Consider the following 19,208-nt stretch of genomic DNA (forward strand, 5'->3'; position numbering starts at 1 on the left):
CACCCTGCTCCTCCACCCCGCCCCTGCTCCTCCACCCCACCGCCGCTCCTCCACCCCGCCCTGCTCCTCCACCCCATCGCTGTTCCTCCACACCGCCCCTGCTCCTCCACCCCACCCCTGCTCCTCCACCCTGCCCCTGCTCCTGCTGACGTCTTCATGTCAGCAAAAGGCAGCTCCTTTCCTGCAAGGCGCTCAGGGTAAAAGCGGGACACCTTTCTCAGGCACCTTCATGGAATCCCTCAGCAAACCTGTTGGCTTTATCTTGCAAATACATCCAGAGTCCGACCTCTTCTCACCGTCCCTCCAGCCACCACCACCTCTAAGCCGAAATCATCCCCCCCCCCCCCCCCACCCCCAAACCCCCCCCCCCCCCCCCCCCCTCGTTACTGCTGCAGTGGTCTCCTCTCTGGAATCCCTGCCTCGGCCCTCGACCTCCCCAGTGTGTTCCCCAGAGGGCGCCTGTTAACACCTCAGTCACATTAGGCAAGGCCCTCCTCAGCTCAGAGCGCTCCCCGCGCCCCCCTCTAGCTCAGAGAACAGCCCAAGTCCTCACCACGCCCCGCGAGCCCCGGCGTGACCTGCCCGCCTTCCCTCTTTGACCTCATCTCTCACCCTCTCTCCTGGCTCACTAGGGTCTGGCCACACTGGCCTCCTCCAGGTTCCTCCACGGAACCCTCCTCCCGGAGATGGCCGCCGGGATTCCTCCCTCACACTTGTCAGGTATTTGCTGGAATGTCACTTCTTACTGAGGCTTTTCCTTACCACCCTATTTAAAATGGAAATTCATGCTACCCCTCCGACTCTGCCTACTTCCTTCCCGACTTTAATTTCCTCCATAGCACTTATCTTTGGATGTGAGCCTGGAGCTGCCTGTGTCCATCTTTCGCACTATTTGGGAGGAGTCAGCCTGTCAATGAAGCTGTCACAGAGGAAAACAGCACCAAGAGAAGGGAGAGACAGCTTCCTGATGGGCACCTAGATCTAGCCACACCTGAAGCATCTGCTCCTACACTTTTTGGTTAAGTGAGGCAATAACTTACCTTTTGTTGCTTAAGCAGTTTGATTTGGATTTTCTGCCACGTGGTAGGCTGAATAATGGCCTCCAAACATTTCCAGGTCCTCAATCCCTGGAACTTATGAATGTTACTTTAAGTGGTCACAGGGACTTTGCAGATGTGATTAAATGAAGGACCATGAGATGGGGAGATCATCCTGGACTATCTAGGTGGCCCTAAATGTAATCGCAAATGTCCTCATAAGAGGGAAGCAGAGGGAAATTTGATGCAGAAGAAGAAAGCAATGTGAGCACTGAATCAAGATGCTAGGCTCCTGCTGGCTTTGAAGACAGAATGTAAGGAATGCAGCTCTAGAAGCTGGAAAAGTCAAGGAAGTGGTTTCTCCCCTACAGCCAAGCACAGAGGGAGCACAGCCCTGCTGATGCCTTGATGTGGGCCCAGTGAAGTTGATTTTGAAATTCTTTTTTATTTTACTTTATTTTTTTGAGGAAGATTAGCTAACTGCTGCCAATCCTCCTCTTTTTGCCGAGGAAGACTGGCCCTGAGCTAACATCCGTGCCCATCTTCCTCTACTTTATATATGGGATGCCTGCCACAGCATGGCGTGCCAAGTGGTGCCATGTCTGCACCCGGGATCCGAACTGGCGAAACCCAGGCCGCTGAGAAGCGGGAAGGTGCGAACTTAACCGCTGCGCCACCGGGCCGGCCCCAATTTTGAACTTCTGATCTCCAGACTGTAGGTGAGTAAATGTGTGTGGTTTTAGCTCACTGAGTTTGTGATAATTTATTACAGCAGCCATGGCAAACTAACATATGCCATTTGCAGCCAACACTCCAAACACAGAGGGGCACAGCTAATAAAAACAGTTTGCTTGGCATTTATTTAGCACTTTCTGTATACTTGGTACCATATTGAGGGCTTACAATAACCCAGTCATCTGCAGGGAAACTGAAGCTCAGAGAGGGTGAGTCACTAGCCTGAGGCCACAGAGCTTGGAAGTGGAAGAGTCAGGATTTGAATCTGGAAAGTTGGGTTCGAAAGCCAGCCCTCACAAATCAGTACTCACCCACCTACCCAGTATATTCGCAGACCTCTTAGTGACAATGTTAGAGATAATGTTGTCAGCTAATACTTATTGGACACTTAGAGGATGTAGGCACTGCTCTGAGCAATTCATGTGATCAACTCACTGAACTCACTCTCTGAGGTGGGGACTTTTGTTATCCCCATCTGACAGATGAGAAAAGCGAGGCACAGAGATTAAGAAATATCTGGACAAGATCACACAGCTAGTAAGAGGCAAAGGTGGGATTGGAGCCCATGATATCCTGGCCCTGGTTAATGATGAACCCTTATTTGATAGTTGGGGACCTGAGAGCCCAGAGAGGCACGGGAACAATTTGAACATCACTTAGCAGTGACTGACTTCTCCTGGGCTGGGCCCCGGCCAGAATGCCTGGACTGCTGTTGACGTGCTGTGTGACCTCAGGGAAGTCAAGATGCCTCTCTGGACATCAATTTCCTCACCTGAGAAATGAGGGGGATGGGCTGGACCACAGTGTGGTCCTCAGGATACCTGCATCAGAATCGCAGGGGAAGGCTGGTGAAACATATTTACACATGAATGTTGCTCACAACAGATTCCTGAATCAGGAGCTGCGGCCCAGCACAAGAGAAGCAAATAAGATATGAAGTGTGGCAGATGAGTTGTCATTAGAACTCGTTTGAATGCAATGGTTCTCATGAACACATCTTGTGCACAATAACTTAAAATCAGCTGATATCCAACAGTTTTCTTTAAACAAATTTGCAGACCGAAAGTTTTCACTGAAACCAGCTTCTCTTGGGGTTTAGATGAACATGAGCTGGTAAATAACTTTTTCACTTACACTAGCACAAATACATGAGTTTTTAGGAAGACCGGCTGGAAGGCAACAGTTTCATTAAAACTTGAGAAGTGAAGCAGAGAAAGGAAACAGGAAATGCCAGGGCTGGGGCGGGGATGCCCCTTGAAGGGGGCGACTTGGGAGGGCTCACTGAGAAGATGACACGGGAAGCAGAGACCTGGGAGGTGTAAGGGGAGGAGGCGGCAAGGGAATCCTCATTTTCTCAAATGCCTCTCAAGAGGGACAAACAGCATCTATGGCTGCCTCCTGTTTCAGGCCCGAGAATAATAAACACATTTATTGTGCAACTGCTCTGAACCAGCGCCGTCTCTAGGGATTCCCCGCAACGGGAAAGGTGGCATTTCACAGACGCAGAAACTGAGGCTCAGAGCAGGGTGTCCATGGGCCGAGTCGCAAAGCCAGGAAGTGGCAGAGCTTGGAACTAAACCCACAGGCGCCCCCTCCCGGGGTGGGACTTGGGGTGCTCACCTCTTCTTCCGGGACCTCGGGCTCCTCAGAGTGTGTCCTCAGTTGAGATGGATCCAACCCCTGACAGTCTGGGGGGTCTCCAGGACTCACGTCTCCATCTCCCACCTTCATGGCGTGGGGTCTGCCCCTGACTTGGCCCTGGGGCTCTGGATGCTGAGGTGACAGTGAGGCGGGGCTGTTGTTGGTCAGCTCCGGCTGCGAGGAGGCAGAGGGGACTGAGGGAGAGAGAAGGGGAGCCTCAGGCAACAGTCTCCGTCTTTCTCCATGCTGCTGGTGTTGGGAGCGGGGTCTCCTCCCAGGTCTCATTTGCCCTGGGGCCCAGCCAGGCCATCTCTTGCCAAGACCCTCCTTGGGCAGATCACAGATATTCCCATGGCCTCAACCACCAACTATATACTTCTCTTCATCCTCGCCGCCTTGAGCCCAGCTCATGCTTGTCCTCGTCCAGCCTCCTGCCTGGGCTCCTTGCCTCTGGTCTCCCCTCTCCGGTCCATTCCCCATGTGGCCCTAGAGGGGTCTTTCTGTCCTCCAATGCTGCCCCTGCCCCACTCACATTCCTCCCATGGCTCCCTAGCACCCCCAGGAGAAAAATGAGCTCCTCAGTCTGGCGTTCAAGGCCCTTCACAATATGGCTTCTTAAACTGAACCCTTGACTTCCTCCCTTGACCCCCCCCCCCCCCGCTCCCCCCACCCCCCCCCCCCCCCCCACAGGACCAAGGACCAAACACAGCGGACAGAACCAGGACCTCCCTCCTGAGCCCTGCGGATGACCTGCTGGTCTCTCAAACTCATGACACCCATGCTGACCTCAGAGTCTTCCTCCAAACCCACTCCTCCTCCGGGGGTCCCCATCTGTGCATAGCCCGGTTGTCCACCGCGTCACTGGGCCAGATGCCCCGGGGAGGTCTCGTCCCACCTTCTCCTCCCCTCCCCCACCTGTCAGTCCCCAAGCCCCATCCCTCCTGTGTTTTCTCTCTCCTTGTATCCTCCCCTCTGTCCCCATGGCCCGTGTCCCAGCTCAGGGTTCCTCCTCTCCCCCTGGATCATCACTCCAGCCTCCTCTCTGGCCTCCCCACCTCCAGTCTCCCCACTCCAGTCGAACCCCGACATGGCCCCAGACGGATCTTTCTTCACCCAGAGTTGATCTTGCTCCTCTCCTGCTCACAGCCCTCCCATGGCTCCCCAGCACCCGGGGACCGCATCAGGCCCCTCAACCTGGCAGTCCAGGCCCTTTTGGTATGTCCCCTGCATACTCTCCAGCATCACTCTGGATGTATTTGCCTGTGGACCTTACACGCCAAAGGCAGCCCCTCCTTCTGCAAGTGGGTCCTTAACTCTTCCGCCAAGGGACACTTGTGCCTGTTGTTCCCCCACATCTGATGTGCCCTCTCAGAGCCTCTGTCAGAATCCAAATCCTCCTTCAAGGCATAATTCAAACCCGTTACCCATGCACACACTCACCCGGACCCTCCCCATTCATGCACGCAGAGGCCACCGCCAAGCACTGCCGGAATCTCCCCCTACAAACAATGGTGTCTCCCAACCAATTTCATCCCCCTCACTCGGACACACAATGAACTCGCCCACCGCAACCTCCCACCTCCCCACCCAATGAACGCGCCTTTCCAGAGGCCCCGCCTTCTTTTCCTTGCAAACGTCTTCCAAGCCCCGCCCCAGCCTTCAAACAAGGGGCTCCTGAAGGCCTCTCCTCTTCTGTTTGGACCCCTTTACCGCCGCCCCCTCCACCTACGTTTTCCCCCCGATCTCCACGACAATGGTCCCGCCCTTCTGCACCCAGGCCCACTCCTCTCATCCCTCTGCTGCGAAATTGGTACGTCCTGGAGTGGCAGAAGAGAAGGGGAGTCGGGCGAGACCATTACCGGGGGGGGGGGGGGGGTGAAGCATGAACGGAATCCCTGTTCAGCTAGAAACTGACCGGGCCGCCGGCTGGCCTGTGCCTTTTAGATTCGACCAGTGTCTCCCTACACTTCGCAGCCTCCCTATCGCTACCCCCGCCCCACTTAGCGCTGTGCTCTGCACCTTCCCCTCCAGCTAGACCTTGGGTTCTCGGGCGTCTCCATCCATCCTAAGATCCGAGGCCGCCCCGCATCCTGCGCCCCGGAATGCGCATGCGTAGCGGATTTCTGGACCAGCGGCCGGCATATATTAGGGGGCTGACTTGGGGAGGTCTCCCCATTCGCCGTCGCCGAGTTTCCCCTCAAATGTCAACCCACAGCTTCAGTCTCAAAAGAAAAGGAGAGGACTGATATATAATACTGATTACTGATACGCTTGGCATGTACCAGACAGCATAAGCACGTTATCTTCAATTCTCAAAGCAGCCATTTTCCACATGAAGAAACTGAGGCGCAGAGAGAATGAGCCTCAATAAGTGCATGACTGAGCCGTACTGGGAGCCGGCTAGTTCTCTGTGACTCCATCCAGGCATTCTTTCTGCTAAAATGAGAGCCACTCAAAGTGGAGGGGTGGAGGTTGGGGAGAAGGACTCTCCTTTACTGTGTGTGTCCTTAGGCAAATCGCTGAACCTCTCTGATTTAATTTCCCCAGCCGGAACACGGGCACAATGCCCACCTCCTGGGGAGCATGGGTGATCCCATAGGTAAAACCTGTGGCACGGTGTAGTTCAGAGCTAATTAAATGTCAGCATGGGCGCAGGCATGGGGCTTTGATGAGTGAAGGCGGCCAGGTGGGGAGCTGTGAAGAGGGCTCTGGACCGTCTACACGGGGGGAAGAGTTATTGCTACCCATCTCCTGCCACGTGCCCGCTATTGCCACAGTCTGCGGTGGCCTGCCTCAGCAGAGTGGATTTCAAACCACTTTTTGGAACCCCAGGGTTCTTCCCAGGTGCAGTGAGGCCAAGTTGGGGAACTGGGTGAAGCAAGGAGGCAGGATCCTGTGTACCCCAACTCCTGCTTTAACATCAGTAATAATTTTGATGATGACAGGCTGTCTTCTAAACACGTTCCATGTGTTACCTCAGTTAAGCCTCAAACAAACTTATGAAATGGATATCGTTATTATTCCCATTTTACAGATGAGGAAACTGAGGCACTGGGGAATTAATAATCCTGCAAATAGCCAATTCCATGGAACGTCCCAAGTCCTCCTCTGCCACCCCCTCATTTGTTTTCTAACATCCTCCATACCCCCTTGTGCCCCAATCCTTCCTTTATCACCCAAATTCCTGGTATCAATTCCTATGCCCCCCCCATAACACCCCAATCTCCCCTGTAATATCACTACTCTCGAATTCTGAATAGCCTCGATTCGCTTAGTCAACATAATTTATTGTTTCTTCTGCGCCAGGCACAATTTCAGGCCCTGGAATGTTCCATGGTGAGGGGGAGGCCTCCCCCTAGTGGGGAAGATGGACAATGACAAGGTAAATGATAAATGAACAAGAGTTTAGATCCTGGAAAGTTTTCTGAAAGAAATAATACAGGGGGATGGGATAGTTGCTGGTGGTGGGAAGGGGATGCTGGCGGCTTTCAATAAGGCTCTCAAGGGGATCCTCTCCCGGGAGGTGACATTTAAGCCTGAAGTGCAAAGAGCTGGATGGGGATTCCAGGCAGAGGGAAGAGCAGGGGTCAAAGTTAGATGGAGTTGGTCCTGTTTGGGGAACAGGCTAGAGCCGGCTGTAGATGAGGCAGGAGGGCAAGTGATAAGACAGAAGGCCGGAGAGTTAGGAACCAGGAAACCCCACGTTCACCGTAACATCCTATTTCTTGCCACACATCGGTGCCGGCAGATAGAACTTTCTGCAGTGATGGAAATGGTCTAGGACTTCAGTGTACAATACAGTGGGGCCACTGAGTATGTGAAATGTGGTGTAACCAAGGAACCGAATTTTTAATTGCATTTCATTTTAATTTAATTTAGCCACACATGGCTACCTGCTACTGTACTAGAAAACACAGCTACACAACTTCCCGTTATACCTCAAAACACCAAACTCTTCCTATAACTCCCCTACTCTCCCCAAACATCCCAGTGCTCCCAACAAGCCTCCACTCGCCCTTATAGGAATCCTCTAACAAGGGCACATGCTCCTACAGCCCAATTCTCTTTCCTTTGACACCCTACCACCTTCTTGTTGCTCTCACAAGGTCCCACTTCCCCCCACCGATACTTCCCAAATGGAAGTTGTGTGTTACACTGCAGACGGAGGCCAGACTGCCTGGTTCCAAATCCTGGTCCTGCCCCTTCCAATGGGTGACTTGGTTCAAGTTATTTAACCTCTCTGTGCCTCAGTTTCCTCAACTGTAAAATGGGGGGATAATAGTAATGTTACCTCATAGCATTGTCGTGATGCTTCAATATGGTGCTCATTTAAAGCAGAGAGGGTGCAAGTAGCTTCATTACATTGTTCTACTATTGTGTAGGGTTGAAATTTCCCATCATAAAGAGCTTTTGAAAACAAAAGCATTTAGCATAGCCCCGGGCATACAGTAAGTGGTGATCTTAATGTTGGCTTCAACACTCCGCCTTTTCCTGAGTATCCCCAGCTCCTCTTCCTACAAGCCAATTACACTGTAACGCTCCACGTCCCCTATAAGAACCCATTCTTCCCAAACATCCCAATTCCCTGAAATTAGGGTTGCCAGATGAAAATGCAGACTGCCCAGTTAAATTTGAATTTCAGATAAACAGCAAACAACTAAAATACTATACGTGGTGAAATTTGAATTCAACTGGGCATTGCTTTTCCCCTAAACCTGGCAACCCTATCCATAAGACTAACTTCGCTCTGAGGAGTCCCCAGCGCTCCCCAGAGGCTGGTACTTCATTAGTCCTCTAAAACAGTGCCAGAATTAACTTACAGAATACCCCAATTCCAACTTCTTCTTATAATCGAGTTCTTTCCAACTGCCCGTTTCTCCCATGCGACAACACGCTCCTTTTCCTATAACACTCTAACTCCCCCATAAACCCTAAACTCCTCTATAATCTCACACGTCCCGCTCACCACTGTATTCTCCAAATCTAGCCGTGCCTGGTACATACGAGGAGCTTTGCAGATAATCTGATTGATAAATGAATTTAACGTCCTAATGTGCCCTACTGCATTTCCACTTCCCCTGAAACATCCCAGGTACTTATCAGCATACCGATTTCTCCAATGACCTCCCCAAATCCCCTTATTATATATGAATCCACCAAAACACTCCCACTCGCTCAAAACACCTAATTCCCCTAGTATCACTTCAACTCCTCTTTTTTCTAACCGCTTCCTCCATCACACTCCCCATTCTTCCACCAAGCATCCCAGGCTGTTACTCTCATTCCTCCCACGACATCCCTAAACTCCTTCCGCTCCAGGGTTACCATGGCAACGCCTACCTTTGGCTTCCCCTCCACCCCTCCCGCAGCAATCCCCTCCGCGTGCAGAACCCCGCCCCCCCCCCCGGAAAACCGAGCGGGCCCCCCCCCCCCCCCCCCCCCCCCCCACGCCGAAATGTCGGTCCAGGGACCCAGATCCCTCGGACCGCGAGAGTGGGGAGAGACGAGGGGGCACCCGCACAAAGCTCAGCGAACAGAGCCCTCTCCTCTGTCCTCTGCCTCCAGCGACTAAGAACCCCGCAGCCCGCACATGCTCAGATGGAGCGCCGGACTGCAGATTCTACTGCGCAGGCGCCCACTCTTAGCAGGCCCGCGCTGGCGGCGCTCAGCCTGCTGGGAGTTGTAGTTTTCTGGCTGCTACAGCGGAAGACACAAGTGGCCGCCAGTAGGTGATCTGGATGGGAACGAAGTGACTGACGCTGGGAATCTTTAGGCAGGCTCTATTGTCACTATAGCAACAATGAGGCATGATGAAGCACTAGCCTTACTAGCCAGGCTGCCATTTTTATTCTTTCATCTTTTTTAGTGCTTACTTTGCGGCAGGCACGGTTCTAGGCAGATACAATGGGAAACAAAAGAGAGCTTATATTTTGGTGGGAGGAGATTGACTGTTGATAACAACAACGAACACAAATCACTAGAGAAAACAGTATGCTAATAGGTACTTCGTAATGTCAACCTAAAAATAAAAGTCAGTTATTTACCAGCAAAATGAGTTTATTTGGGAATAGCAGAGAAATTGCAATTAGGGACAAGCAAGCTATAGCAAAAGCCATAGGCAAGTCCAACAAGCAAAGGAGAGGAAGTTATTTTATAGAGAAAGAGGAGGAAGTTGGGAGGGGTTATTTTGAACAAAAATCCATTGGTAAAAAACAAGACTTTAGGGTGGTGACATTTTCTAATTGGCTTTGTTGCTGGGGTAGTGGATTTCTCCTTGGGATGCAATGTACATCTCTTCCTGTTGAGGTCTGTAAGTGACAATCCTTCCTGTAATTTGTTTAGTGGTAGTGCATGAGGGCGCCCCCTTCTGGCCTCCTGTCTCCATTTTTATTTTTTGTTATTTTTTATTTTTTGTGAGGAAGATTGGCCCCGAGCTAACATCTGTTGCCAATCTTCCTCATTTTGCTTGAGGAAGATTGTCCTGAGCTAACATCTGTGCCAATCTTCCTCTATTTTTTGTGGGATGCTGCCACAGCGTGGTTTGATGAGTAGTTCGTAGGTCCCCGGGTGGCATCTGAACCTGGTCCAGCAAAGTGGTGTGCAAGAACTTAATCACTACGCCACTGGGCCGGACCCCCATCTCCATGTTTAAATGAGGTTTGCCTTTATTAATTTTCACAAGATGCTTTGGTGGAAGTGGAAATGCAGACGATGTGAGAACATTGATAGACGCGCTAATTCAGCTACCCTCGCAAAACCCTGTGAAACAGGCACTATTATTATTCCCCAACTGTAACAGAAAGAGATTAAGCAACAGAAGGGCACACAGTAAGTACGTAGTGGACCTGGGATCCGAACTGAAACAATCTGGCTTCATACTCTGTAAGCTTAACCACAGTGCTAAACTGGTGAAGAGCTATGTGGCATAATTTCAGGTAACGATAAGTGTTGTGAAGAACAAAGCAGAGAAAGGGGATGGAGTGACTCTTTAAACAGACTGCTCAGGGATGGCGTTTAGGAGGAGGTTACATGTGAGCAGAGGCCTCAAGGGATTATGGTGGACATGTGGGGCATGTAGAGGTTCATAGATCAATCACTGACCTTTGGGTTTTCTCTCGTCTTCCGGAAGGGCAAAATACCATTACACAGGCTGTTCCCTCTGCCAAGAATGCTCTTTCCCATTTTCTCTTCCTGGCAAACACATCGTTCAAGATCCACTTGTCTGAAAAATCTGCTCTGTCCTGTTTTGCTGACCATAAATCTCTTCGTCCTCTGGACTCACATGGATGCATTTGTCACAATAAAGCTGCCAGGGGTGGTTTTATTTTTATACATCCAGTCAAGCCATACCCCTGCCTTAAATTTTTGAATGATTTTCCATTGCTCTCAGGATAAAGATTCACCTCCTTTTGTAAGTATAAGGCCCTGCTGATGTCACTACCCACATCTGTCTCTCTGACATCCTGACCCACCTCCACTGGCCCTTCTTTAATTTATATTATGGCCCGAGTTCTTTCCCTTCCCAGAACCCACATCCAAGAATCTAATGATAAGAGTCAAGTGGAGAGGTTTGGGACACTGGTCTATGCTGGACCACTGCGGGTTTGCCTGCTCAGGATTCCTCCTGCCTCCTTTCTTTAACGGCCCTCCCTCCCCGCTCTCTGTGACGCTGTACATCCTGTCTGCCCAGTTGGCCTGTTACAGGAATGGGCACAGGTCCAGGCTTTGATCAGAGATTCTCCAAGTTTCATCTTTGAACCAGAAGCTTCAACATCACTTGGGAACTTACTAGACATGCAAATCCTCAGACCTACTCAATCAGAAACTCGGGGGATGGGGCACCCCAATCTGTGTTTTAACAAGATCTCTGGGCAATCAGTTTCCCGAGGCCCACTCAAGTTTGAGCACATAAACAGTAAACGACACATAAACAATAAATGCTTATTGTCACATACCTTTGAAGTGTTAAGCTTGTGACACAGCATTAACATAACCATAGATAATATAATCAACTTCTTCCTTGAGATTTGATATATGGATGCTGCTGGAGAGGTCTCTTTGGATGAAGATTTGAGGATATAGGATTGGGGCTTGAAGCGGCTCTCCTGGCCTTCTTTTGAAGGAGGCCATGATGCAAACAGCACAACCACAAGGTAGAGACCTGACATTATTTGAGCCTCTGGATTCAGCTGTATTGAGGCCTTTAACTGCCTCGTGACTTAAATTGCTGAGCGACCTTTTATGTTAAGCTCCTTCGTTGCTACTCAAAGCATGTCTGCGATCCAGCAGCAACCTCGTCGTTGGAGAGCTTCCTAGAATTCTAGGCCCCCACCACAGATCTCCTGATCCAACTGTTTTAATAAGGTGCTTGGGTGATTTTTGTTTACATTAAAGTTTGAAATCTGCCGGGCTACATTGATCTGGATTTCTGTCACCTGCAATAGACTTCGGTCCCCCTCCCCCCTTGTGATAACAGAGACCCCAACTCAAACTGCCTTAAGTCATTATAATCTCTTCTGTCTGCCTTAGGAAGCCCCACAGCAGGGCACACTCCACTAGATTAAGCCAGGATGCAGATTTTCTTCATCTCTTAGGCCTGTCGTTGTCAGTGCTGGCTTCATTCTCACGCTCTGTTAAGATGCTTGCAAGCAGGTCTAGGCCTGGCCATCTCATTCTGGGGCTGCTTCTTAAGCTTGAGAGCACCTTTATCGGAAGCCCCCTGCCCTGAGCAGACCCAGTGGCCAGGAGCAGGTCACAAACCCTTTCTTCAACCAATCACTGGCACGGTGGCCGAGACTGGCATGGACTGACCATCTGAGGGTGGAATCCATGGATACTGGCAAGTTGCCCCCATGGCATCCTGGTCCAGGTGAGGGAGGATGAGGCCCGAGCTGCCATGGAGATGGATTCATCTTTGACCCCTTCATTGCATCCAGCCTCAGCAGGCCTTGCTCAGAGAAAGAAGGAAGGAATGCTGGAGCATCTCAACTTCCCTCTGGGTCTGGGCATCCCACCCTCTCCCAGAAGCCAAGAACTCAGCATGGAAACCAAAATAATACTGTTTTATTCCAATCGTGAAGCACAGTAGTCCAAACGGTTCCCCTCCCCTAGTGGAGACCCTCCAGCCCATCCCCCCAGACTCCCAGCACGCCCTTAGTCTCTCCTCCGGGGAAGACCAACCAGAAGGCAAAGGGGATCCAGGCCTGCAGGCTTTGGAGAAACACCAAAAGCACCCCCCTCTCCTTCCTTCTCTGCCCATCTCCCCTACCTCCTCTTTGTCCTTCTCCTTCCTTTCTTCTCTCTCCTCTCCTGCCTCCCTCTGCTTGTCTGCATTCTTCTCCATTTCTCTGCCGCTTCCCCCATCCTCTCTCCTCCGCTCACTCTCCCCTACGGTCTTTTCTCCCTCCCTCTCCTTTACTTGTCTCCTCTCTTTCTCCACTGCTTTATTCCCTTCGCCCCTGCACTCCCTGGACTGACCAGCCTTCTCCTGCCAGGCTCTCCCCGTAGCCTGCTGTCCTCCCCTCCCCCAGCTTGGTCCCTTTCCTCCTACCGCCCTGGCCTGACCCTGTCTACACCTCTCATCACACATTTCCACCACGGAGGGAAGCCCTCAGAATCCACCCTGGCCACCACCATCTTCCACACTTGTGGCTCCCGGACCTCAGAGAGCACAGTGTCGGCTTCCCCTCGGACCCAGACAGGCAAACTGCCAAGATGAGGTCCCTGGATGAGCCAGGAGGTGGCCGGAGGGACTGGGGTGGCCTCCTTGGCCTCAGACCTGTTATCTTTGGGATCGAAGAATGCCCTCCCGCCCTCCCAGTGGAGGGTGGCGGGCAGGGGGGTGGGAAGGGTCAGGGCTCCGGGGCTCTCCCCCAGCAATCCCTGAGCAGGTCCATGTGGAATAAGGCTGCCCCGGTGAGGAGTCGCGCAGCGAAGAGGTGGCGGCAGGGCAGACGTCGGGCCGCGTGGATGGAGCAGCTGCAGCGCGTGAGCGCCCCGTCCAGGAAGAAGTCCGAGGTGCCATCCTTAAGGGCAAAGCCAGCTCCAGTCCAGTGGAAACCCCGCGTCCCGTGCTGCCTGGCAAAGGCCAGCTCCTCGGCCACCAAGTCTGCCAGCTCTGGCCCGCAAGCTGCCCGGAACTTGGCCAGCGGCTCCCAGTCCATGTCCTCCTCTCCCGAGGGGCAGCGAGGCCTCTTTGGTTCCCGCGGGGCTTCTCCTCCGCCTCCTTCCTGCAGGCTCTCCCCCGCCGTCAGGTACACTCTCCTTGTCACCGCCCATTCGACATCACCCTCGAACACGGTCTTCACGGTCGGGCCGCACGTGACGCCATTCCCCAGCCCCAGACACCTCCCTCCCGTGTCCCCACACTCCATCCCTTGCCCTCCTCGGCTCCTGGGGCCCCCAGACCGGGCTCCCCCTCCATCCCCATTCTCCAGGCCTGTCACCCTTGTGTCCCCCAGCTGGACCAGAACTACATCCTCCAAGTCCTTTCTTCTTTTGACCCCCAACCTCACTCCTCTCTCTTCTCGGATCTCTGGCCCTCTCTGCCCCTCATCTCCCCACTGGGGCCCCCTTTGGTCTCCGTTCTCAGGGACCAATTCCAGCGGCTTCTCCAAATGGACCCCCTTCCAGTTTCGCACCTCCAGCCCCCTTCCCGTCTCTGTTTCCAAAGGAAGCCCCTTCCAGTCTCTGGTTCTCAGTCCACTCGCCCTTTCATCGTGCAACTGGCCCTCCCTCCAGGTGTTCCCTTCAAGACTTCTGGCCATCTCATAATCACACTGGGTGCCCCTCTGCTCCGTGGTCTCTAGCACCCTAATCCTTTGATCCTCCAACTGGGCCATCCTCCAGGTGTACCCTTCCAGTCCCCTGAGCCCCTGGTCCTCCAAATGGGCACCCCTCCAGACGTAACCTTCCATACCCCAATCTTTCTCACCCTCCAGTGGGGCCCCCCTCCAGTCTCTGATCTCTGGCCCCCTCAAGTGCTCCTTCTCCAACTGGGACCCTCTCCAGACACTCCCTTCCAGTCCCCTCACCTTCCGGTTCTCCGACTGGACTCCTCTCCAATCTCGAATTTGCAATCCTCTCCCCTTCTCACTCTCTAACTGAGCCCCTCCCCGGTCTCTGGTTTCCAGTCCTCTGACCCACTCTTTCTCCAACTGTGCTCCTCTCCAAATGTTTCCTTCTTTCGGGGCCCCTGCCCAGTCCCCGCTCTCCACGCCCTTCACCCTCTCGTTCTCCACCTGGGCTCCCCTTCCCGGCTCGCCTTCCAGCCAAAGACCCCCACCGTCTAGGCCATCGGGCGCCGCCTCCCCGGCCGCGTCGGCCCACTGCATGGCCACCAGGTCGCGAAGGCACTGCGCCACGCTGCGCGAGGGGCTGAGGCGGCGCAGCAGACGCCGGCGGTGGCCCCGCACCAGGGCGCACGCGTCCAGGTCGCGGGCCGCCTCGAAGGCGCGGAAGCGCACCCACATGTCGCGGCGCGGCGCCCAGTTGCGCTCGAAGTAGTCGACGAAGGCGGCCGGGCCGTGGGCGCGCAGCTCGGCCAGCGCCTCAGCGTAGGCGGCGGGTGACGACGCGCCGGCCAGGCGGCACAGGCGCGGCCACAGGCCCGGGTCCTCGCGGCCGGCGCCGCCCAGCTCCTGCGCCTTGCTGAAGAGCGTCTCGAGGCCCTGCGCACGGCAGATCTGCACGCGCGCCCCCGGCAGCAGCTGGCGCACGGCGGGCAGCTGCGCCGCCACCTCGGGCCCGGCGGTGAGGCAGCGCACGCGGCCCTTGACGTCGGGCGCGCTCTGCAGCAGCGAGGCCAGCGCGAAGCGCAGCAGGCTCGGCGTCCCCGGGCGCGCCACGCAGCAGGCGGCCTGGCGCGCGCGGCCCGCGCCGTCCACGCACAGCACGGCCAGCAGGTCGAGCGCGCCCTGCAGCCCCGGCAGCCGGTCCACCAGGAGCATGCGCGGGAAGCGCCGCAGCAGCGCCCGCGTGCGCGACGTCAGGAAGCACACGGTCTCCACCACCGCCTGGTCCTCCACGAACACCAGCTTCACCTGCGGGCGGGGGAGGCAGGCGGGGAAGGAGGTCAGGGGACGCCGGGGTCGCCTCGCCCCCCTCCCTGACCTCGGTTTCCCCCTCTGGAGAAAGTGGAAGCCATCCATTCTTGCGTGCACACGTTGATTCTTTTGACCGGCAGGAGGCAGTGCAGGGGAATGGTTAAAAACGCGGGCTCCGGAGGCGGATGGCCTGGGTTTGAGATCTCGGCATTACCATCTAAATAGCTGGTGTGAGTTTTGCACACCAGACAGCCTTTCTGAGCCTCACTTTACCTACTGGGAACTGGGTATTGATGCCTTCACGGGCTGAGAGGCAGTCTGGGGCAAGAGTTCTCAAAGTGTGGGCCCCGGACCAGCAGCATCAGCATCACCTACTGGGACCTTGGCAGAAATGCATATTCTCAGGCCCACCCCCGACCTGCTGAGTCAGAAACTCTGGGGGCGGGGCCCAGCGATCTGTTTTGACAAGCCCTCCAGGGGATCCCCACTCCCGCTCAAGGCTGAGAGCCAGCGGTCTGGTAGCAAAGCCCACAGACTGTGGCGCCAGATTGCCCAGGTTTGAGTCTAGGCCCTGCCACTTCCTAACCTTGTGACTTAACCTCTGTGTGCCTCAGTTTCCTCCTTAACCTCCCTGTTTCCCCTTCTGGGAACTGAATATTTATTCCTTTATGCACGGAGAGTCAGGTTCAGCATAGCGTCTGGGGCCCGACTGCTTGGGCTGAGGCCCTGGAGTCCCCACTTCCTGGCTGTGTGGCTTCTGGCAACTTCCCTGACCTCCATCTCCTTTGTAAAATGATAATGAGAGTATCTCTGTGATGGGATGGACGAAATGAATTGAAGCATTTAGAACCTAGCCTGGCACAAATAATATTACAGTCATTCAACCATCCTCATTCAACAAATAGTAAGCGCTCTCAAAGTGATCGTTATTACTATAATTATCATGCCAGCTCAAAGACCATGTCCTCACGAAGGGCTTCCCTGGGCATCCCATCTAAACAAACAGCCCAGCTCTCTCTAGGTGCTGGAGGCCACGGCACTTAGCCCCTGAAGCACGTCACATCTTTATTTGCTGATTTCCTGATTGCCTGTTTACCCTCCCTAAGATGTACGCCCCAGAAGGTCAGGGATGTTTTGCATCCCTGATGCTGTGAACGGCACCTGGCCTGGGGCAATAGCTCCATACAGCCTGAATAAGTGACTGAATGAAGGCGCTAGTGGGCGCGATATCCACTGGCCACATGTCTGGAGTGGAAGTTCTGGAAAGAGTCTAGTTTTGAATCCTGGCTTTGCCTCTTACTAGCTGTGGCACCCTGGGCAAGCGACTTCCCCTCGCTGAGCCTCACTTTCTTTGTCTGCAAAAATGGGGGTAATAAGTCTGTTTAATAGGGTCGTGGTGAGGCTAAAATGAGATCATTTGTATCCAAAGCTTGGAATGATGCCTGGTAGGTATCGAATACGCACTTATTATTACTGTCTTACTTGAGCTCCCCGCAGCATTCAGCTCAGTGACCCTGCCTCCTTTCCGGAACACAGGTCTCTCTTGGCTTCTGTCCCCCTAAAAACTCCTGGCTTTCCTCCTTCCTCCCAGCGTCTCGTCTGCAGTCTCCTTTGCTTGCCCCTCCTCTTCTGCTCCGCGTCTGAATGTTGCCGGGCCGCAGAGCCCGACCCTCTCCTCTCCTCTCCTCTTTCCTACCTCTAGGCTCTGCCAAGGTGATCTCATCCAGCCACACGGCCTTCCTCATCTCTAAGCTCCTAACTCCCAGTTCTGTATCTCCAGGCTCCAGACCCACCTACCGAGCTGCCTCTGCAGCAACAGGCCCCCCTTGGACGGCTCATGTGTCCCCTGAGACTAGCGGCAGGAAGCCACACTTGATTCTCGCTTTCCCCAACCTGCCCCTCCTCGGTCGGCACCATCTCCATCAATGGCTCCACCATCCACTCCATTGCTCCAGCCCAGACACTCTGGGCTGGGTCCTGGCGTCTCTCTTTCTTCACTCTCCACGTGCAGTCCATCCCTGCGTCCTAAAAGCGACCTTCAGAATGAGTCCAGGACCTGATGACTTCTCCCCATCCCAACGGCCACCGTCCTGCTTGGAGCCACCACCATCTCCCACTTGGTTTATCGTAGCTGCCTCCTCATTGGGCTCCCTGTCTCCACCTGAGCCCCCTGTCTGTCCCCTGCACGGCCTCCAGAGGCCATTTGCAAAACTCCAATCAAATCGCTCCCTCCTCTGCTTGGAAACCTTTCCCAGGACTTCCCATCACACTTCAGGTAAAACCAGGAGCTCACCCCTCGCTGTGGGCTGGGTGATGAGGCCCTTGGACCTCATTTTCCACCCCTCTGGTCCACTGTGGCCTCAGCCACTGCAGTCTCATTATTATGGCACAGAAGCCACTTTAGCAGGGCAGGGAGATGAGTGGCTATGAGCTAAGGCCCCCTCCACCAGGCAGACAGTCAGGGCTCCTACAGCCAGTCCCTGTCAGAGCTGACTCGCAGCTGCAGAACCAGGATTCGAAAACATTTTAAGCACAGATCTCTCCACAAACCGTTCTGCCAGAATGTGACCTCATCCTACAAGACCAATTAAAAAGCACTGCATAGTTCTCAGCTTTCAAGGAAAAAAAAGTCTAATAGATTCCAAAGAAAAGAAGGAAACTGCTTTCCTACCCCTGAAATCGTACATTCAGCATCTTAAATAGTGTTGGAATTCAATAAATTTTATTTTAAAAGCCTCTCAAGCTTACTGCTGAATTAGTTACTACACCACCATAATTGTTTTCAACCATTATTAATTTTCACACTTACTATTACTTTATGATTTATCTCAGCAGATGTTTCCATCTAGAACTGCTCTGATACTGTAGTCACTAGCCATATGTAGCTAGTTAAATTTAAATTAAGATTTTAAAATATATAAAAATTCAGTTCCTCAGTCACACTCATCATATTTCAAGTGCTCCATTGCCACACGAGGCTAGTGGCACAGATATAGGACATTTCCGTCATCATAGAAAGTTCTAGCGCTGGTCTAGAAACTAACATAAAGATAAAAGCCATAATAGGTATAATGGGTTAAAAAAATTACCTGTTTCCATAGTATTAAGTAAGTTCTTATCTTTTTCTCCTTGGGAGTCAGGAATAAGAGAAAAGCAAATACAGCAAAATGTATTTGCCTTGAGACTTTTCCAGAGCTGGCAAGTATGTACTTGACTAATAAGAAGCTGACTTCCATTCTTCTTTTTTTTATTTTTAAGGAAGAGTGGCCCTGAGCTAACATCTGTTGCCAATCTTCCATCATTTTTTCCCCCCCAAAGCCCCAGTGCATAGTTGTGTATCCTAGCTGTAGGTCTTTCTGGCTCTTCTATGTGGGATTCTGCCATAGCATGGCTTGATGAGTCCTGTGCAGGTCTGCACCCAGGATCAGAAACAGTGAACCCCCGGCTGCCAAAACGGAGCATGTGAACTTAACCACTCAGCCATGGGGCCAGCCCCCTGATTTCCATTTTTGAAGATTCAACTCAGATTTCTGATCTTGGGTTTTCTTTTGTGGAAATTAATACAGGAAACCCTTACTAAATTTGATTTGGGAAGGCCTGTAGGGGGAGCTCTCAGGCCCTATCACGCATCATCAGTTACACCACACAGGAAGAGACAGAGCTTACATCTTGGCCAGGAGGTAAAACTACTTTACTACTGAAGGAAGATCTCTCTCCCCACCCGGCAACAGTCCAGCCAATGAGAAACACC

At 53.1% G+C, this 19,208-nt stretch overlaps 2 protein-coding genes across 4 annotated transcripts in view; both read right to left on the bottom strand.

Moving 5' to 3' along the window:
- LOC124249369 (zinc finger protein 664-like) overlaps positions 1 to 4,900 on the bottom strand; it is a 10,777-nt gene extending 5,877 nt beyond the window's left edge. The window contains exons 1-2 of one of the 3 annotated variants that reach the window (XM_046680284.1): positions 4,854 to 4,900; positions 3,393 to 3,607 (exon numbers count right to left, since the gene is read on the bottom strand). In XM_046680284.1, the coding sequence (XP_046536240.1) occupies positions 3,393 to 3,607; positions 4,854 to 4,872 (234 nt within the window). In that variant the 5' untranslated portion in view covers positions 4,873 to 4,900. Of the gene's footprint in view, positions 1 to 3,392; positions 3,911 to 4,468; positions 4,827 to 4,853 lie in introns of those variants that run through there. The other 2 variants (XM_046680283.1, XM_046680282.1) reach the window with 2 other exon arrangements.
- Positions 4,901 to 12,552: 7,652 nt separating this feature from the next.
- ZSWIM9 (zinc finger SWIM-type containing 9) overlaps positions 12,553 to 19,208 on the bottom strand; it is a 25,437-nt gene continuing 18,781 nt past the window's right edge. The window contains exon 5 of the mRNA XM_046682151.1: positions 12,553 to 15,454. Coding sequence (XP_046538107.1) covers positions 13,265 to 15,454 — 2,190 coding nt within the window. The 3' untranslated portion in view covers positions 12,553 to 13,264. The remainder of the gene's footprint in view (positions 15,455 to 19,208) is intronic.

This window comes from Equus quagga, chromosome 13, assembly GCF_021613505.1.
Source record: "Equus quagga isolate Etosha38 chromosome 13, UCLA_HA_Equagga_1.0, whole genome shotgun sequence".
NCBI lineage: Eukaryota > Metazoa > Chordata > Mammalia > Perissodactyla > Equidae > Equus > Equus quagga.